General features: G+C 37.0%; 1 protein-coding gene across 5 annotated transcripts in view; it reads right to left on the bottom strand.

Moving 5' to 3' along the window:
- The window catches only part of Rel (nuclear factor NF-kappa-B family member relish), a 462,299-nt gene that overhangs the window by 196,410 nt on the left and 243,033 nt on the right, over positions 1-22,856 (bottom strand). For all 5 annotated transcript variants that reach the window (XM_090380549.1, XM_090380553.1, XM_090380550.1 and 2 more), the window contains exons 9-10: positions 13,909-14,047; positions 70-216 (exon numbers count right to left, since the gene is read on the bottom strand). In XM_090380549.1, coding sequence (XP_090236675.1) covers positions 70-216; positions 13,909-14,047 — 286 coding nt within the window. The remainder of the gene's footprint in view (positions 1-69; positions 217-13,908; positions 14,048-22,856) is intronic.

Here is a 22,856-nt window from a genome sequence, read left to right as displayed (position 1 = left end):
ATATTAAAAATACTAACAAAAAATAAATGAATATTTAGAACATTTATATCATGAGTGGGGAAACCTAACTGTAATAGGGAAGCTGCATACTGTTAACATCTGATGAACTAGAATTTCTAGAAAATGCTCCTGATGACCCAATTCCACTTCCCATAGGAGGAAAATCTCTTCCAAATTCAGCAATTTTCTTTCGTTTTCGTTGTATTTCTTCTTTATCTGGAATCAGGAACATATGCCTTTATATTTTTATATAAATATAACTAAATTTTCTTATATAAACATTTCACAATACTATATATTCATACAAAAGAAAAGTACAAAACTAGAAAATTATAGCAGAGATCTATCTCTTAAGACTCTTTCATTTCATCTCCTATCCTGTTCTTGACTGTCTGGAGGGGAGCAAAAAAAAAAAAAAAAAAATTTACTTTATTTCTTACTTGTTTAATAATAATAAATCAAAATATAAATGCATGGGCTATTTTCTAGCTTTAGGCCACTCCAGAAAAAGAGAATTCTTCAAAACAATATACACCTATGAGTGATTTTGTACATTGGAGTATCAATTTAATTATTTACAGAAAAATTATAATATCCATGTTGTGCACTACATCATGATGTTCAGTGTATTTAATGTTAATGAACACTAATGCAGTTATCCCTGGTATAGCAGAGAAATTGCCATACCAATTCATCATCATCAGCCATTTTCAATCCACTGCAGGATGAAGGCCTCCTCAGCAACTTTCCAGTTCCTTCTGTTTTGAGCACTGGCCATCCATTTACTACCCACAAACTCATCAATTTCATATATCCATCTCCGCTTTTGTCTTTCAGGTTTCCTTCTAGCTCCTTTTGGATACCATTCTGTTATTTTCTTAGTCCATCTGTCATCATGTCTTCGAGCTATGTGTCCTGGCCCAAGACCATTTTCGTTCTTTAGTTTTGATAAGAATGTCCTTTACTTGATTTTACTGCCTAATCCATGTGTTTCTCTTCTTATCTAACAGTTTCTAACAGATTCGTTCCATTCTTCGCTGTGTAGTTCTCAGCTTCTATTCCATTCTTTTGGTGAGTGCCCAAGTTTCACTTCCATAAGTCATGGTGGGGAGTATACACTGGTTCATTATTTTACGTTTCAGACAAACTGGGATATTACTCTTCAGTATGTGACTATATTTCCTGAATGCTATCCATCCAAAATTTATTCTTCTCTTGATTTCCTGCCATTTATCATTATTACAGCTAATAACTTGTCGAAGATAAGTATACAACTCCACCTTTTCAATTACTGCTCCTTCAATCATTATTTCCCTTTCTGTGGCATACTTGTTCATCATTACTTTTGTTTTAGCCATATTCATCTTTAGTCCAAAATCCTTACTAGCTGTGCATAACTGATTAAGATTTTCCTCTAATTCTTTAGGATCGTGGCTTATGACCACAATGTCATCTGCCTGCAAATCGTAAATGGTTTAGGTACTCTCCGTTCACGTTGACTCCTTTCTGCGACCAGTCTAATCTTCTGAAAGCTTCCTCAAGGACAGAAGTAAACAGCTTCGGAGATATTGTGTCTCCTTGTCGAACTCCTTTCTCAATTTTAAATTTCCTACTGTCTTTGTCTAGTCTAATAAAGGAGGTAGCACACTCATATATTTTCTTCAAAATCATAATATATAGGGTATCAATGCCTTGTCTTTCCAGTACCCGAAACATTGCCTTATGCGGTATGGAGTCAAATGCCTTTTCATAATCCACAAATTCCAGGCATAATTGCGTTTTATATTCATTTGCTTTCTCCATTAGCTGTGATATTACGTGGAGGGGATCCATAGTTGAGAATCCTGTCCTAAAGCCAGCTTGCTCTTTTCATTGATTCTCATCAAGTATTCTTTCTAATCTGTTAGTAATGACCCTTGTGAACAACTTGTGGGATAACAAGCTAATTGGTCTATAATTTCCAATTTATCTCCTTTCTTATGCAGCAAAACTATGATTGCATTATTCCACTGCTTAGACGTCACACCTTTTGTAATGCACTTTGTGAAGAGCCTTGCCAGTTTTTGTGTTGTGTCTCTTCCTCCCAATTTTAAAAACTCTACAGTAACTTCATCTTCCCCCGGGGCTTTCTGATTCTTCATTTTCTTCAATGCATGTTCTACCTCATCAGGAAGAATATCGGGTATGTCGTATGTGTTGCTACTTTGCAATCCATCTTCCCCACTTCTGGCATCATTCCCCTGTTCCTTGTATAATTCTCTATAATAGTCTTCTGCTATTTGAATTATGCCTTCTCTGCTGTTTATAAGTACACCATCACTATTCTTCAGTTTCAGTATCATTTGTCTTTCTGTATTACTGCTCATGGCTGCTGATTTAAGTCCTTTGTTTGCCCTTAATGCTTGTTCTACTTTTCTTGTGTTAAATCTTCTTATATCCTCTCTGACTGTCTTTCTAATGGCTTTGCATAACTCAGTATACTCAATTTTCTCCCTGTCAGTGTTTTTCTTGCTTTTCATTTGTCGTCTTCGGTTCATCATGACAAGTGTTTCTTGACTAATTTTTTCTTCCTTGGATTTCTTTTTCCCTATAGGTTTCTTGGGCTTTATCACTTTCAAAAAGTTGTAATATTCCTCGTCGATATCTTGGTCCTCAGCAGTCTGCAGAAGCTCAAACTTGTTCTTAAGTTCCAGTACATATTGCTTTTTCTCCTCTTCTGTTATCTCAAAGACCTTTGTATTATTTACTCGAGTCAGTTTTTTCCTTTCCTTTCTTACATTTATATCAAGTGTACATCTTACCATTCTGTGATCATTTCCAACATTTACCTTATTCAGGACGGTAACATCATTCACAATATATCTTCTGTTAGTGAGGATGAAGTCAATTTCATTAGTAGTTAATCCATTCGGACTTTTCCATGTCCACTTTCCGCTCACCCTTTTCTTGAAAAAAAGTGTTCATTACTGACAGTCCTTGAGATTCTGCAAATTCCACAAGTCTTTCACCTCTTTCATTTCTTTCACCAATTCCAAAATTTCCTATAGTTCCCCTTTCTGCGCTGTTTTGTCTTTTTCCAACCTTAGCATTGAAGTCTCCCATAATAATAGTGTAGTGGCTTTTCTGCTCATCTAGAAGATTCTCAATTTCGGTGTACATTTCTTCAACCTCTTCCATACCAATTAATTTTTATAAAATTGTTATTATTAGTCATATGGTGCAAGGAGGCCTGAGGTTATGCTGCACTAGCCAAAAAAAAAAAAAAAAAAAAAATGCCCTGAGAGAGAGAGAGAACAAGAGTCAGAAGTAGAAAAGAATTATCAAGGAAGAGAAGAATGATGGTATCTAGCTCAGGACCCAGGGCGTGCCAAGCACATACTCACCAAATGTGAGTACCTTCGGAAATTATTATTTATTTATTATTTTTTTTTTTTGATTTGGTAGTTGTTGGCGCATCGGCTTCTGTGGCCATATTGCACCTCCCAAGGTTTTTGCAGTACTTTGATCCAAGCCCGAGGCGGGAATCAAACCCGCAACCTTTGGGTTGCCGGGCAGGTACTTTACCCACTCGGCTAGCCCGGTCGGCTCGGAAATTATGTGCATGTAAAAAGTTATTATGATATACAATTAAATGCTGCAAAAATTAACCATTTCTAACTGTGAATAATACAACCATGTAAAAGAAATGCATTAACAACTATTTGGATTCAAAATTAATCATATACAATATATGCATGTTCAAAAAATTGGTTGTTCACACTGGGAAAAAAGCACAAGGATAAGATAGACATGCTCGCACACACACGCAGAGAGAGAGAGAGAGAGAGAGACTGAAAAAGTGACAGAAAATTATTAATTTAATATGGCCTTCATGGATCACTGTGTGCAGTATATGCTCACCCTGCCACTATGATCAGTGTGACGTTGATACTGACCAGCTATGAGCTCCTCTATATTAGAGACCACATGCTTTTCAAATAGCGACATTCAAGAGCCCATACAGCAAAAATACATTCAATTACATATATACAAAGAGACTAATACATATCTTCTATACTGTGATAAAAACAAGATAATGAAAAGGCTTTAAATATTTAAAATATTAAGCTAATCAAAAATAAACCGCTGTGCAGTTCAAAGTCCCCTAGTTACACACTGAAATCTTCAACAAAACTAATTAACAACAAAAATTGAACTTCTTTAACCACTGATTCCATTATTTTCCTTGAAACAGAAGTCAAGGTATTGGACTATAATTATTCTATTTGCCCTTTGATTCCCATTCTTAAAAAAGGAGAGATGTTCGCACACCTCCAATCTACAGGGACCTATACTGAATCCTGATAAGTGGTGAGGAGGCCTTTGGCCAGCTCACCACTTTTCACAATTTTTTTAAGATGCCCCCAACATTCAAGCATCCCTTACAACCTGTATGGATCTGTTAAGTCATATCTCAACCAGAGAGAGAAGACATGATTACTACCAGGTACTGGCATGTCAGACTGTTCACTTTGAGTTACCCTCAAGGCCAGTCCTTGGACCATACTTCTGGTCCATTTTCTTGAACAAGTTCCTTTGGATGGACCTTCAGTGCACGAAGCTCCTCATTTTCACACATAACCATGTCCTGGTTGTGCAAGCAGATTCCAGAACATATCTGTAGCATAGTGTCTTTAACAACTTTGCCAACATTGAGAGAGAGAGAGAGAGAGAGAGAGAGAGAGAGAGAGAGAGAGAGAGAGAGAGAGAGAGAGAGAGAGAGAGAGAGAGAGAGAGAGAAGCAACTTGCCCTTAATGCCATACCACTCCAATTTTTACAGCAGTCTTCCATGTGCAACAGTATCAAAAGCTTTCCTAAAATCCAAGTATATGATATCAAAATTATTTTTTGCATCCAGTTCCTTTGTGGCCACATCATAGTATCCAATCAAATTGGTCAGACAAGACTCCCTTTAACAAACCCATGCTGCATCTTAACTATTACTGCAATCTTGTCTAGATGGTGGTTGTTGTTATTATTTGATTTTTAAGGAGCATTAGCAACTAAGGTCATATTGCTACTGGGATATGCGGTGGTCATTCCCTGACCTTTCCGCATCCTCCGTATTTGGTGGTCATGGGCTCGAACCCCGGTCTAATCAAGAAGCATGTGCTACGCACTGCTGCTCCTGTCCACTGAGCTATGGAGGCGCCCTGTCTAGATGGTCCTGCAATGCTTCTTTAACCAGTTACTCCATTATTTTCCCTGGAACAAAAGTTAAACTAACAGGTCTCTAGTTTTACTTGTGTCACCTTTTGAACCCCCTTTGTTAATTGAACACCTCCAGTCCATAAGCACCTCCCCTGAATCCAAGGAAGCTCTCATAATTATGGCTAAGGGTTTGCTTACTTCCTTTGCTGCCATCTTTAATATAACTGGATAGATCCCATCCACCCCAGGTGCCTTCCTTATGTTTAACTTCAACAATTTCTCATCCGCTTTGCTCTCAGTTATTACAAAATCACTTAGCTGCCTGTTACAGTTTGATAAACTTCTGGTATTCCCCTCCTTGAATAACCCCTCATGGGTGAATGTAAATGCAAAATATTCATTCAGTTTCTCAGCTACCTGGGCAGGAAAATCAATAGTCGAACCATCTATGTTAAGTGGACCAATCTGATTCATCCCTTTCCTTCTAGAGTTTACATAAGTAAAGCACTCTGCTTTTTTTTCTTTGCATCCTTTGACAAAGATTTCTCGTAATATGCCTTCGCCTGCCTAACCACCTTTGTGCCTTGATCAGAGACTAGCCTATATCTGCCATGGGATTCTGTGTTGCCTGATAATTTATATGCATCCCATGCATTTTTCTTCTGGATAGTATTTCAGGTTAATGGAAGTTTATTAATATACAAGAGAAAAAGAGTGAAAGAAAGAACCAAACCTTGGGGAACACTAGCATTAGACAGAGAGCTATCTACCATCACCTGCAGTGAGCAGCTAGAGAGAAAACTAAATACCTAATTACAAAAAAAAAAAAAAAAGTTGGCAAACCATTAGATGGAAGCTTATTTAAAAGACCTTTATGCCAAACATGATCAAAAGTCTTTGAAATGTCAACAGCAACTGTCTGAGTTTCACCAAACTTCTCCATTTAATTTATCCACACATAAGTAACATAACAAGTATATCACCACTGATGGAATCCATACTGGTGATTGTTGATCAGACGGAAGGTTTCTAGATAGCTTTAGAGTTGAAAATTAACTGATTTTTCCATTACAGTAAACTCCCGCTATTCGCAGGGATTACGTTCCTGAGAAATGCAGCGAATACCGAAAACGCAAATACGGAGTTATGGCTCCCATAGTAATAAAGGGGTTCCGTTCCACCAAAGTATGAAATATATAAAAAAAAACAGTCTAAAATTTTGTCTATGTATGTATTATATGTACCTTCATAATATGACTATGTACATAGACAGTACATAGTGAAATGCAAACATATGGCATCGAAATGAAAATAAGAAAAAATTTAATATTAAATGTAATATTTATTAGAAATTTCAAACAAATCTTTCAAACCAGCACCTTTGTTAGCTAAAAAACTTATCCCACCAGTGCTATCACCAGTTTCACTAAAGTGTTGATAGAGGAGTTTTGCCTTTGCACGAATGATGAGTGAACTTAATAGAATTTTATTTTGAGTTCGGTCTTCTATCCACAGATTTAAAGCTTTTTCCATTTTTTCTAATTTAACTTCACAAGTTACACAGCAAATTTTTGAAGCAATTAGCACGTTTTCACGGACACTACGGCGGATTTTATCTTCCGATTTCTTGATTGATTGTACCGTTGACTCATTTATTTTATAATGTTTTACCACTGAGGAGACACTTTCACCATTAGAAATTTTATCTAATAACTCAATTTTATTCGCTAATATCATCACCATCTTTGATCTTTTCACATTTCCCTTTTATTCATAGCCATATTTTTGTACGGGTTAGAAAGAACTTGTCCACAATAAAGTCACTTTCTTCCAATAACACGCTCGAAAAAGTCTGTTTTGCACTGCAAAATGGAAGATTTATCACTTTGTAAGTATATCAATTTATAAATTGATAAATTTATTCAATTTATAAGCATATAAATTAAAAGCAAATGACGAAACCTCCCATGATAAGCACATAACACATACTGAACAAGGATTAGCAAGAAACATCCACGTTCGCGATTTTGTCACCCCACTCCCCACCCACTGAGCGCTGTTTTGACCGGGAAAGATAATTTTAGCAACGCCCATGTTTTTTTATGGCCGAAAATGTTCATGCGCTTTAAAATTCATATATTTTTTTTTTTAAGTTTCATTTTATTTTATTGTTTTTTTTTTTTTTTTTTTGTGGTTGTTGGCGCATCGGCTTCTGTGGCCATAATGCACCTCCCAAGGTTTCTGCAGTACTTTGATCCAAGCCCAAGGAGGGATTCGAACCCGCGACCTTTGGGTTACTAGGCAGGTACTTTACCCACCCAGCTAGCCCGGTCGGCTGTTTCATTTTATATTAAATCAGCAACCGCGAAAACAGATACCACAAATAGCGGGGATTTACTGTACTTTAGAAAGAGTAGAAGTAATTTCAATGGGTTGATAATTGGATTGGAGTGATTTGTCACCCTTTTTAGGAACTGTCTGGATATGAGCAAATTTCCAAGCAGAAGGAAAAATCTTTCTAATTAGAAAGTAAAAAAAAGGCAACACAGAACAGGAGCAAGTTCAGGAGCACATGTTTGGAGAACTTGTGGAGAAATACCATCAGCACTTGGTGCTTTCTTGGCATCAGGATTCATCAAAATCCTTTTGACGGAAGCCCACAGGAGGCATTGAATGGAGTGTACTGGGAATGGTAGGAGGTGGTTTACCAAGATCATCAATACACCAGTTGGAGGGAAAATTGGATGCTAGCAGGTCAGCTTTATCCTTGGCTGAAGTGGCAATAAAACCATCTGGTTTTGACAGAGGTGGGGATAGAGATGGACAAAAGTTTCTGCCAACAGCTTTGGCAAGAGACCAGAATGCTTGACTACCATTTCGACAAGAAGCAAGTTTTCCATTCTTGGACTGTTCGAAATTTAGTTTGGACTGATTAATAACTGCTTTACAATTGTTGCAAGATTTGGTGCAGGCAGAAAATGAAACTGAAGATTTGGAAACAAGCCAAATATGATATGCAACTTGAACAGAAAGGGTTTAGATAAAGGACAAGTTTTTAAGGTGGAGTGGGGAATAAAGGATTCCATCTCTACAAGAATAATTTCACTGACACGATCCGAGCAAATGTTGACATCAGAAAGTTTGAAACAGTAATCCGACCAAGGAAAATAAGAAAAAAAAATCATCCCATTTTGTGTTCTTGTAATGTCAAACACGAGGTTGAGAATGGCCATGAGAGAAAGGCTCCATTGGAGAAGAGACAATCACCAAGTTGTGATCTGAGGTGCCTAGAGGACCACTCTCCTTGACTGTGTGCTTAGAAGGGTTGTTTGTGAGAAAAAGATCAAGCATGTTGGCTGTGCGGTTAGGATTGTCTTGGTAGGTAAATGAATAATTTGTGTGAGGTCATTAGTGATTGCAAAAGGTTCTGCATCTCAACCAGCTGGGTCCGTGTGACTAGAAAATTAAAGCCAGCTGGAGTTGTGATAATTAAAATCACCAAGGAAAATTACCACACTGTTAGGAAAGTTGGACTGGAGAAAGTCAAGTTTCAAAGAGAGGAAGTTAAAGAGTTCCAAGTGATTAGTGGAGTTGGAGAATGATAGAGGCAACAGATGAATTTAACAGAATGTGGTAGATAGATTTTAAGCCAAGAATATTGAAAAGAGGAGATCTATATCATGTAGCATCCTGCACACTGTTCTGGTGCTGGCATGTGTCCGAATCATATCACTGAGTGCCTGCTCTCCTGTGACAACACTTACCTGAGTTCTAAGTGGATGATTCTTTGCAAGGCTCTCCTATCCTGCAGTCAGCTCCAGAGGTTTTCTGGATTGTTTCATGAAAGTTTCAGTACCAGAGTGCTTCTAATTACAAATCACATCATCAATCGTAGACCTGTCATCAGTGACATCTTGCAAAGGCCTCCGTAGCCGAGTGGGCAGGAGCACACGCTCTTTGAGTAGACCAGGGTTCAAGCCCCTGACTGCTGAATACGGTCGATCTGCCAACCCGCACTGGACCAGCGTGGTAGATTATGGTCCATTTCCCTCAACATGAATTGTTGAGGAGGCTTCCATCCTGCAGTGGGTTGATAATGGCTGCACTTTACTTTTTTTTTACTTGCATTCACAATCATACTGTCTCCTTGAAGGCCAACAAGAATATTTATATTTGTCTGGCATGTAGTGCTTGGGTAGAATGTAAACACCTATCAACAGAGGGGTGTCTAGATATTAATGATAGGATAGTGTATGAAGGGATGGAGGGGGCTGAAAAGTTTTTAGCCTGATGCAGATTACAACAAAGGTTTTCATGAAAGACAATATTACCAATCTGTGCTTTGAGTCTTCTTGTGTGTTCACAGAATTTTTTTTTTTTTTTTTTTTTTAACTACATTCTTCTCTTACAGAGGGTATTGAAATGTGGAAGATAGAAGATGGCAACTGCTGAGAGAATCAAGCACGATGCAGTCACTGAGTACCTTCATTTAAAGAGAATGTTGACAAAAGAAACTCATGAAGACATCAGCAAACATTAGGAGAATCTATGTCCTTTATACACCACGATCAAAAACTGGGTTGCAGAATTTAAGCATGGACAAGACACTCTGGGACAACATTCAATATTTTCCATAAGCAAGCTCACAATATTGTGGTGAATGTTTTAGAAATGAAGACGTTTTTTTTTGAAATAGGTCCCTAAAGTGCTGAATACAGATCAGAAGTAGAAAATAATCAGGTACTGTCATGAAATTATGCAGCATTTTGAAGTAATGAACCTTGAAACAAAAAACAATCGACGCAGTGGAAGCATCCCTCTTCTCCCCTCTAAAAGTTTGGAGTGCAGAAGTTGGCTCGGAACGTCAAGGCATCTGTTTTCTGGGATGCAGAAGGAGTGATCATAGTTGATTTCCTGTAACAAAGTGCCGCTATCAATGCTAAGTATTATGCTGACCTGCTGAGATGTTCTGCAAGTAACTGAAACTCAAGATGCATGAGAAATTGATGCAAAATGACCAATTTCTTTTGTCATTTTGCATAAAGACAATGCGCAATAAAACACCCAGTGTTTGTGACTCGGACAACACTGCACGACTGTTAGTTCAAGCTATTACAGAATCTGCCCTGCTCACTGCATTTGGCTCCATCAGACCATTTTCTATTTCCAAATCTCAAAAAGGACTTGAAAGGATAGAAATTCAAGAGTGACAATGCTGATCACATCCATGTAAAGGAAAGTTCAATATTTAACACTGTTAAGAGAGGAAAGAAACAACATAACATTTTACATTCAATATACTATATTTCAGTTAGAGAAATTGAAAGCCAGAACATACAACAACATTCCTTCTCTTTTTGGTCAGGTAAAACTGCATAAAACCGGATTTCCTATTTGGCCCATTGTTTCTTACAGAAACTCGGCATTTTCATCCTTAGCCAAATCGCCTTATACAATTTGGGATAAAAAACTAAGATAGATTATTTAATAACCTTAAGGACTATAGGACTTGCCGATAATGAAAATTTATCTCAATGGATATTACTTTGTTATACAGTAATACCCCGACTTACGCGAACTCGGAGTTACGCGGTTCTTGATTTTTTTCGTTTGGCAACGCTGCCGCCCACTATCTTCAAGGTCGTTTTTCATATGTTATCGATATACGGTGAGACGGCGGAGAATGAGAGCGAAAGATGAACAAAATTCAACTTTGCTGCTTTTATGTTTTTTATATCAGTGAAGGGGAAACACATTTCACCATAATAATGTAAAAACCAACACAATTCCAGCTATCGGTATAATGAAATTAGATCGAGTTTACTACCAGTTTATAACAGATTTCACTAGCAGAAACACAACTGGATTTTTATTGTTTTATGGTAGTAACCCCTAGAAATGTGAGGTGTTAATAGCGTATCTCTGCCTTTATGGTGTTGTTTATTCAGTTGCTACATGCGCGAAGCTTTGTTTATGCGTATCAAGCGTGCCTCCTCGTTTTGTAATTGTGCTTTATTCCCTAAAAATGAGTAAAATACTTAATTAAAAGGTGTGAAAAGGAAGCGTCCTGGTGAAGACACTGCAGATTCAGAGAGAAAAAGAAAAGCAATTATCGATAAACAGAGGCGGACTGGTCAAAAATTCTTACCCGGGAAAATTTATAGTGGCCTCATACTATGGTTTATGGCCAAAATCACGCTGGCCCACCGGGGTTTCCCCGGTAAGGCTTATGACCAGTCCGCCTCTGTCGATAGAGAAAAAATATGAAACTGTGAAACGCTTTGAGCGAAATGAAAGACCATGTGATATTGCACGTGCTACAGGCCTAAATGAAGCAACGGCGAAAAGCACATGACAATTGCAAACTTTTGACAGGTTGAAAATTGAAAAGGGCTCAATTGTAAAGGGCTTAAAAATTTTAGAAAACAGACTCCAACGAAGAACGCGTTATAGCTACAAAGCAAGAAATAAAAAAATTAGCTTGCTACGAAGAAATTCTGCGTGAAAAAAAGAAGGCGCTGTGTCGTCAGACGAATTTGTTAGATTTTATGAAGCCATCGACATCGAAATAACTTTTTAACGTAAGTCATTTGTTTTTTAATACATATTTTGTATTAATATGTATAAAGAACTGCAATTTTATTAATATTTTTCTTCTAAACTAGTGTTTTTGTTAGTCCTTAGTCCCGATTAAGCAAAATTTATATGTATTTATATGCAAAGTTGTACCCCGACTTACGCGAATTCGACTTACGCGATTTTCGTCGGACCCACCTATCACGTAACTTCGGGGTATTACTGTATACGAATGCAAACATTGAATACACATCAGATATTCTTTGGGATATGTTAAATAATAACTCTATACTGATTAATTATATGAAGCTTCCTATTAAAGAAATTTTTCACTTAATTAAACTCTTAGTTGAAGCCAACTATATCACCTTTCAAGACAAAATATACAAACAAATTTTTGGTTTGCCAATGGGATTGAGTCTAAGTGCCTAAATATTGAAGGTCTATCTCTCAACGATTGAGTGTATAAATTTGACACCGTTTTTACCCCATATCACATACTTCGGGAGGTATTTAGATGATGTTCTTGTTATTACTGATAGTAGCACTATTCAGGAAATTTTACATTCCTTCAATAATATTCATCCTAGACTCAATTTTACACTCGAAAGGGAAAATACGGATACGAAGTCATTAAATTTTCTAAATTTCAAGCTTACTCAAGACCCAAATAAAATCCAATTCAACATCTATCGTAACCAACAAATGCCAATATGCTTCTGCATTATAACAGCTGTCACCTGTTCAAAAGGTCTATTATCTTTAATCAATACAAAAGGTCTATTATCTTTAATCAATTTCTCAATGCCCATAAATATTCAACAACGGAATCTGCTTTAGACATTAACTAGCAGATTCTTAAACATGGGTTACCCCCTTGCTACAATAAACCAAATTAGGGTACTAGCTAAGGAGAGAATAAAAAAAAAAAAAAAAACAAACCTACACTAACCAACAATTGTAACATCAAAAAATACTTTATTTCTGTCCCATATGTCAAACAGTGGCATAATCAGCTTAATATATTAAATATTAAAGATACCGAATTTAAGACTGTAGCCATACCAATACAGAAATTACACACTATACTAAACAATCGCTCAGTCCTTTCCTCTTTCCAACAATCCCGGAGGCTCACATCTGGTGAATATGCGCTTGGCACACCCAGGGTCCTGAGCTGGATATCATCATTCTTCTCTTTCTTGATGATTTCCTTTCTACTTTTTACTCTCTCTCTCTCTCTCTCTCTCTCTCTCTCTCTCTCTCTCTCAGGGTAACTCGGGGAATTTTTTTTTGCTGGTTCAGCATAAGCTTCAGGCTTCCTTGAACCATATGGCTAATAATAATAATAATAAATAAATGACCTGGTATACAACATTTCTTGTGGTGATTGCAACTCGTCTTACCAAGGATCAATGCAATTTCTGCTGAATTTTAGAGCTAAACAGCACACGTCCTCAGTTCATGCTTCTCGTTCCGTCAGAATTAGCCTTTCATACCATTAATGAAAAACACATTTTTATTCAACAAGACCAAAATACTTTTTTGGCGAGACTATTAATTGCAGAAACCGCCAAAATTACATGAGAATTCTATTAACATTCGCTATCCATGTGTAATCTCTGGTTCGTGGTCTTTTATGCACAAAGACAAATAATCTCTATTTAAGATTCATGTTCACACATACTGCGTAATTTCCATTCCTGTGATTTATGACATATAGTCAAAAAGCTCTGTCAGCTTCACGAAGGAAAATCGTTTTTCAAAATTTGAGTTTAACTTATTTTTATTATTTTTTTTAATTGTGTTCAATTGATTTTTTAATTTTTTTCAATTTATTATTTTTTACTGTAATCATTTTGCATTAATGTTATATTCATTTTAATTTCTGGAGAATACCATATGGAAGTGTTCTATGTATAATACTGAGGCAAATTTCTCTTATTCTTCTACAAAAATCTGTAAATAAAAGTTATACTCATCATGATTTAGCTATATAAAACTGTAAACCACAAAATAAAAACAAATAAAAAGCAAAAAAAAAAAATCCGAAATGTAATGCTAAAACTATATTTACAACTATGAAATCACATTTTAATATAATTATGTATTGTAAAATAATGTTCCTAAGTGAAATATACCATGTTCTGCAGGTCTGTAAGTAAAAGGCTTTGGTTCACTACATTCACCATCTTTTTTTCTAAAAAGTTGTATATGAACACTTACAGGTTCTGAGATGTTCGTATCACGGTATGCTGGAGTACGAAACACAATGGCAACCTGAAATAAAAGCACTTTACAATTCATATTTCACTGTAACTTTTAAGAATTTAGACTGAATTTTGTTTTAAAAAAAAATTTCTAACATGTGAAAGTTTCTAAATTTAAATGTAAGAATAAAAAAGAATTATAGCTGATCTATTTTCTCTTTTTCATATAATATACAGTCTTGTAAATTCTTACTCACAGTCTTAACTTTTACATAAAAATTTAATGACAAGATTTCAAAAGTTTGATGCTATAGGAAGATGTATTTGCAGTTTAATACTTACAATGTTTATAGTGGATGTTTGAACTACATTCCTTATAATCTTTTATACATTACTATTTGTACATTTAAGATAGGACTTACTCTCCAAGCATTGCTTTGCTAATTCTGTTCTGATGTTATTTCTCAACTGGTTCATTGTCCACTGTTTATTTCACAAAGAAAGAAATCAAAGGGGGAGATGACAAATCCACCAATTTTTTTCCACAACCACTCTCTGATGAGACAGACAAAATGAAGGGTGTACTACCATCTTTTTGGAATCAAAAAAGATGATATAGCTATTGCAGTTATTTCAGCAATGAAATTTTCTAAAATCTCTTGCAGAATGATCATTAGGAACAAATCATTATTAACAATTCATCAAAAAATATGGATCTATAATTGTTTTCCCATGAATGACCATCCACAGTGTAATCCATACACTATTAATGTGTTTATTAATAGTTACATTCAAACAGACTATAATTACATACCAACTAAGAAATATTGTTCAAGGTTTAGGCCAAAATGGATGTCAGATGAACTAATGAGGCATATGGCAGAGAAGAAAAATGCATGGGATACTTACAAATTAACACATGACACAGAAGCCTATGATAGATACAAGTTGATATGCAACCAAGTTACAAAGGAGGTTAGGCAGGCGAAGGCAGATTACGAGAAATCCTTGGCAAGGGATGCAAAGAAAAACAGCAAAGAGTTCTTTACTTATGTAAACTCTAGAAGGAAGGGGATGAATCAGATTGGTCCACTTGATATTGATGGGTCAACTGTTGATGATCCTGCTCAGGTAGCTAACAAACTAAATGAATATTTTGCATCGACATTCACACATGAGGAGTTGTTCAGCAAGGGGAATGCCAGAGGTGTATTCAACTCTAGCAGTAAGCTACAGAATCTTGAAATAACTGGGAGTAAATTGGAGGAGAAACTGTTGAAGATAAACACAAGAAAGGCACCCGGGGTGGATGGGATCTATCCAGTTATATTAAAGGAGGCAGCAAAGGAAGTAAGCAAACCCTTAGCCATAATTATGAGAGCTTCCTTGGACTCAGGGGAGGTACCCATAGACTGGAAATGTGCAAATGTGACCCCAATTCACAAAGGAGGATCAAAGGCTGACACAAGTAATTATAGACCTGTGAGCTTAACTTCTGTTCCAGGAAAATTAATGGAGGCACTGGTTAAAGAAGCACTGCAGGATCATTTAGACAAGACTTCAGTTATAGCTCGGACACAGCATGGTTTTGTTAAGGAGAAGTCTTGCCTGACCAATTTGATTGGATACTATGATGCAGTCACAAAAGAACTGGATGCAGGGAATAGCTTTGATATTATATACTTGGATCTTAGAAAGGCTTTTGATACTGTTGCACATGGAAGATTGCTACACAAATTGGAGCAGTGTGACATTGGAGGCAAATTGCTGCTATGGATAAAGGGGTGGTTGAGGGGGAGAAGACAGAGAGTGGTAATCAATGGACACTGCTCATCGTGGACTAATGTTATTAGTTGAGTCCCTCAGGGCTCAGTGTTGGGTCCATTATTGTTTTCTGTATTTATAAATAATATTGATGATGGTATATCAAGCTTAATGTCCAAGTTTGCAGACGATACAAAGGTTGGCAGGGTTGTCAAGGACACTACTGACACTATGCTGCTGCAACAGGATCTGGAAAGGTTGAGGGCTGAGAGGTGGCAAATTAAGTTTAACATTGACAAATGTAAAGTACTACACATGGGAAACAGCAACCCCAGAGCAATGTATCAACTCTGTGGTACTACACTGACAGTGGTAGAGAATGAAAGGGACTTGGGGTGGTTGTGCAGGCAGATATGAAGTTCTCTGAGCAGTGCAGACGGGCTGCAAGAGTAGCTCACGGAGTATTGTCAATGATATACAGGAATTTTTCCAGCAGGGATAAGGAGGTGATTATTCCCTTGTATAAGGCAATGGTCAGGCCACACCTAGAGTACTGTATACAGGTCTGGAGGCCTCATTTCAAGAAGGATGTAGAGCTGCTGGAACGAGTACAGAGAAGGGCAACAAGATTAATGAATGGAACAAAGGGGTGCTCTTACGAAGAAAGGCTTAAGTTTTGCAAATTACAGTGTCTGGAGACTAGACACCAGCGAGGTGATCTGATAGAGGTGTATAAAGCCTTGAATGGTTTGAGCATGCTCAATGCTGATGGGATTCTTCCTCTAGCTCAGAATAATCACCTGAGAGGGCATAAATTCAAATTGAGGAAAGACAGATGTAGGATAGACGTGCGGAAATTTGCCTTTAGCCAGCGGGTGGTTGGTTGGTGGAACAGACTTCCATCCCTTGTAGTGGAGGTTGATAGCCTAAATAAGTTTAAGGCTCAGCTGGACAGGTATTTTGAACAAACAGAGGGGTGAAGTGGAAGTGGGGTTTTTTTTTTTTTTTTTTTTTTTTGGCTGATGCTGCATAAGCTTGCTTTCTTGCATCAAATGCCTCTACTAATGCTAATGGTTGTCTTGGACTAGGCTTTAGAACATTTTACATCTGAAACTGTAATTCTTTTTAGTCATATGTCTTAGCCTACAGTTAGCTAATTCACGTCCAATTTGTCTTCAAGTAATTACTAATTCACATCCAATTCATGTCCAATTGCCTGTATGACTTACCGAGCACTACCTTTTCACTCTTCCTCATGCATCTATTTGCTATTCCTTATACCCTATTTTAACTTCCTTCTTGAACGCAATTAGATGCAATCTTCGAAAGCAACCGGGATGCTATATTCTATTATATTTACCATTTTCGCCTTACGCTAAGTTCAGCATCTATATCACACTACTTTTACAGTTAATTCTCTATGCTTTCCTGGGAAGCATGTTACATGCATTTAATTCATTCTCATCCAATCATAATTCTACTTTTTTATTCTTTCCACCTTCCAACACGAGGTCGCTTCCTCTCCACATATATATGCTATCTCAAGAGTGGAAAATTTCTCTTTGTTATTCTCCTACGCAACATGTTCGCTTACGCCTCAGGGCACACATTCCAGCATCGGCATGGCACAATAGTAAGTACCACTTTGGTACATTGATTTATTTTAACTTCATTTAATTCTTTCTTCAAAACTTAAATAATTTTAATTTCATTTCTTTCTTTCTTGCTTTGTAAATTATTTTCTTATTTCTTGCACTGGTTATTACTTTTTATATCCACCTCTGTAAAGTCAGCCACAAGATATACGTCAGTTATTATACGCATTCCTCACTTTTGTTAATTTCTTAAAACTCTAAAATTTACTATGTTCTGAGTATATAATGTGTTGGAAACAGAGGCCTTACATATTTGTTGCATTTCCCTTGGTTTTGGCAGTTGACTCCTGAAGAAAACATCAAAATCATCATAACTGCAACACTAAGTACTTTCACTTAACTTATTTCATATTTTCTTTACAGGTACTGACGTACATTTTTACTATGGGTTCAACAGATGGTTCCTTAGATTATACCCCATACTCACTCAAAATCTATATTATTACATTCCTTATAGTTGCTGGGCTCTTTCAATTATTAATTATAATCCTTCATACATTTCATTCTCTTTAGCACTTCTTTATTTAACTTTATATTACACACACACACACACACACACACACACACACACACACACAGTAATCATTCATTCAATTAGGACCATCTTGCTAATACTGCTGTTATTGTTATTTTGGTTTTTAGGAGCATTAGCAACTAAGGCCATATTGCTCCGGTGCGGTGGTCATTCCCTGACCTCTCCGCATGCTCCGTATTTGGTGGTGACGGGCTCGAACCCCGGTCTAATCAAGAAGCGTGTGCTACGCACTGCTGCTCCTTCCCACCTGGCTACGGAGGCGCCTTTGCTTGCTAATACTGCATTGGACCACATACATAACAGCCTTTGCATACATATCAGTCCTTTCAACCTAGGCAATGACCACACTAGTCTGAAGACATCCGGAGGGATGTGCAGCAACACCTGCAAGGCTTTCCACAGTGTCTGAACAGATGACAGTTAAGTATCTATATGCCTCAGTTCCTGTTCCAAAACATCCTGCAGGTGTTTAATAGTACTGAGGTCAGGCGAATCTGGAGGCCAATCAAGATGGGTAATATTTTCACTGTGTCCCTTGAACCTTTTGTGCACAGTGCAGGACCAATGACACAGTGCATTTTTATCTTTGAAAATCCCCTTTCTATCTGAAAGAAAAAATGCAACATGGCAGGGTGCACATAATCTCATAAGAGTTACCAGTAGACTGCACCAGTGAAGAGTTTATCCATATACATACCAGGGGTCTTAGTTCTTGGCAGAAAACTATGCCCAATATTATGCAACCACTGCCACCTGCCTGGACAGTGGACACCATGCATGATGGGTCTATGAACTCATATTGCTTGTGCCACACACAATGGCATTCATCAGTGTGTTGTATCAAGTATTTAGACTCCTCCAACAAGCACACTCATTTCCAGTCCCATAGTGTCCAAGCAGCATGTTGCTGACACCACAGCAACATGCTGGTTGTACCCTGAAAGTCTGAGTGTGCAGCTTATCGATATTTGGGATATTGTTCTTGCATTCCCCATATTATATTGTTTTTTTTTTTTTTTTTGTTTGTTAGGAGCATTAGCAACTAAGGCCATATTGCTCCGGGATATGCGGTGGTCATTCTCTGACCTTTCTGCATCCTCTGTTTTTGGTGGTGACGGGCTCGAACCCCGGTCTAATCAAGAAGCATGTGCTATGCACTGCTGCTCCTTCTCACCTGGCTATGGAGGCACCTATATTATATTGTATGTCAATTGTCGCACAGTGACCTGCCGTGAGCCCATACAACATGATGCATCCTTTGCACATCACCATTATCCACCTTGTATAATCCTTTACAGTTCTGTTGGCGGGACATGGTTTGACCATTCTTTGTACACCTTAACCACAGTGGGCCATGAGCAACTGACAAGACTTGCTGTTTCCAATGTGAAAGCACTCGTTGCACAAGCTCCCATAATCATGCCCTTTTGAAACTCCATGATATCGTTACTACGCCATATAAATGCTAATTTATCACCTTGACTTGCATGATCTGATGCAAGTTACCACTGCCCTTAGGAAGCTGTTCAGCTTTTTATACTGCAGGCTATGCAACATAGTGGATTATAGATGGGACAGTCATAATTCTGTGATCACTGAGTGTATATATTTAACAGAATTAAAAGTTTAATTTCATTGAAAATTGCAGATGTAAAATAAATAATATTGCAAATAATAATTGATGCAGTCCTTTAATAAAAGGTCAAGCAGGTAGAACACCAAAAGTTTTTCCAAAAATAAAATTAATAACTTAATTAAAAATACTTGCCAGGTGCAGCAAAAATAATTTTGCTACACCTGGGTGTGGGGCACTGACAATTAAATGATAATACTATATCTTAACAACAATTTCCTACAAATTACTTTGATATTTATAAGAGAAATAGAAGCATAGTGAAATTGTCCGATTGTTGCACAGACTAATCTTTATGGTGTTGATTTAAAAGTAGTATTTTTTTTTTTTTTTTTTTTTTATGCAAATCCCAAACATGAGAGGTATTAGTACCTATAGTACTTAGTACCATGCTTGGGTTGGAGGTTGAGAAGACGAGAGAAGATATTTGTTGACATTAGACAAACTTCTGTATACTGTAATTTTCAGGAAATATGTATTAGTAAATTAATAAGAGGAGTTTACCTCAATATAGTACGTGGAACACTTCCGTATCATACCCTCCAGAAATTAAAACGGAAAAAACGAAAAAATCGACAACTTACCGGTACATTAAAGTAAAATATAAATAATTAAATAATTAAAGTATCAAACGAAATAATTAAAGTATCTAACGAAAATATTCAAAAATAGTTTTTAATATTTTCGTTAGATTCTTTTAATTGCGTTAATTTGAATTTTAACTGTTTTAAATTGATTTTGAATTGTGTTAAATTGATTATTTAATTATTTATATTTTACTTTAATTATTTAATTATTTATATTTTACTTTAATGTACCGGTAAGTTGTCGATTTTTTCGTTTTTTCCGTTTTAATTTCTGGAGGGTATCATACGGAAGTGTTCCACGTACTATATTGAGGTAAACTCCTCTTATTAATTTACTAATATTATTATCAACGTAGAACATATTGAGTATTACAGCTCTGTTTCATACTAGGAAATATGTATGAAGGAAGGTTGTTCCAGAAAACGACAGTTGAATGAATAAACGAGGAAGATGAAAAGTTGGTTCTGTGAGTTTGAAGTTGGACAGTAAATGGATGTTGGCTGGTGACAGCACATGTTCGGAATGTTTTTAAAGAGAGAGCGGTAATTATAGAAGCCAATTCAGAAGAACAGTGCCCATGGAAGTATCTGTAGAAGAGGCATGCAGCAGAAACATTGTCTATGAGACAGCGAGTGGAGAGACTCAGTTAGAGATGAATCATTAAGCAATCGAACTGCCCTCTTTTGAACAGAATCAAGAAGCCTGAGAGAGGTTTTAGGATCACCACCCCAGATGTGAGAACAATATTCCATGGCAGGACGGATTTGCGATTTGTACTGAGTGAACAGCTGTTTGGAAGAAAAGTAACGCCGAGAGCGAAAGAGAAAACCAAGTTTTTTAGATGCAGAGGAAGAAATATTTGTAATGTGCTTGTGCCAAGAGAGATTAGAAGTCAGGGTAATCCCCAAAAGAGATATATCATTTTGCCTAGAAATCGGAGTGTCACCAAAGTTAAGCATAGGAGCAAAAGAATCCTTTTTGAGAGATATAAGACAAGACTGAGTTTTAGAAGGGGTGAAATCAACTAAGTTGTCTTTGCCCCACTGGAGAATTACCTGAAGATCAGCATTTAAGGAAATGGTAGCAGATTTTCAAGAAGTTGAAGCTGATTGAGCAGAGCAAGGTTTCTCAAACTGGAAAGTGGAATGCAATGTGCTATCGTTGGCAAAACTATCTATGGATAGGATTTCTGGTTAATGGAAGAAAGTCATTAATACACAAAAGTAAAAGAGTGGGAGAAAGAACTGAACCTTTCAGGACCAGTTCTGAAAGGTTCAGTTCTGAACCTCTGAGGGTGATGGTAGAGAGCCATCTACCATCACCCTCAGAGAGAAAACTGGATAACCAATTATAAAAAACAGTTGGCAAACCATAAGATGGAAGCTTGTTTAGAAGACCTTTATGCCAAACACAATCAAAAGCCTTTGACATGTCAAGGGAAACTGCTTGGGTTTCACCAAACTTTTCCATTGAATTTGTCCATAAATGGGTAACATAAGCCAGAATATCACCAGTGGATCGACACTCATGAAATACATACTGGTGATCATTGATTAGATGGAAGTTTTCTAGGTAGTTTAAGAGTTGGCGGTTAATTGATTCCTCCATTACTTTAGAAAGAGAAGTAATTGCAATGAGACAATAATTAAATGGGAGGGATTTGTCATCCTTTTTAGGAACTGGCTAGATATGAGCAAACTTCCAAGCAGAAGGAAAAACACCTTTGGAATAAGAAAGTGAAAAAAGGTGGCAAAGAACAGGACTAAGTTCAGGAGCAGAGGTTTTGAGAACAAGTGGAGAAATATCATCAGGACCTGGAGCTTTCTTAGCATCCAGATTCGTCAAAAATATTTCTAGCATCCTTTTGACAAAAGACCACAGGAGGCATTGAATGGAGTGTGCTGGGAATGGTGGGAGGTGTTTTACTAAGATCATTAATACATGAGTTGGGAGAAAAATGGGATGCTGGCAGGTCAGCTTTATCCTTGGCTGAAGTGACAACAGAACCATCTGGTTTTGATAGAGGTGGGAGCAGAGATGGGCAAAAGTTATGACAACCATTAGGGCAAAAAGCAAGTTTTCTACTCTTAGCCTGTTCAATATCTAGTTTGGACTGATTAATAACTGCTTTACAATTGTTGTGAGCTTTGGTGTAGGTAGAAAATGAAACTGAAGAATTGGAAACAAGCCAATTAAACATGTAACATGTAACATTCTTCTCTTGAACAGCCTTAGCACATTAATTGGAAAACCAAGGTTTAGATAAAGGAAGAGATTTTAAAGTGGAGTTTGGGATAAAGGATTCCATTCCTACAAGGATAATTTCACTGACACGATCTGAGCAAACGTTGACATCAGTTTGAAACAGTAATCTGACCAAGGAAAGGAAGAAAAGAAATCTCGCAGGTCATCCCATTTTGCATTCTTGTAATGCCAAACAACACGAGGTTGGGAATAGCCATGAGATAAAGGCTCCATTGGAGAAGAGATATCACCAAGTTGTGATCTGAGGTGCCTAAAGGACCACTCACTAGAGGCACAGGATGCAACAAAGCAATATGGTGAGATCAAAAGAGGAGTAAAGTAGTATAACTCTCACAAAATATGGACAAGGTAGTCTCATTGTGAGATTTATACTACTTTACCCCAATTTTGATCTCACTCCGTTTTATTCTTAAATTTGCTTATCCTCCACAGGTATGGA

Source organism: Mastigoproctus giganteus, chromosome 8 (genome assembly GCF_048544385.1).
Source record: "Mastigoproctus giganteus isolate SK-2022 chromosome 8, ASM4854438v1, whole genome shotgun sequence".
Lineage (NCBI taxonomy): Eukaryota > Metazoa > Arthropoda > Arachnida > Uropygi > Thelyphonidae > Mastigoproctus > Mastigoproctus giganteus.
Note: the sequence above shows the minus strand (reverse complement) of the source record. Positions and strands in the feature narration are given on the sequence as shown.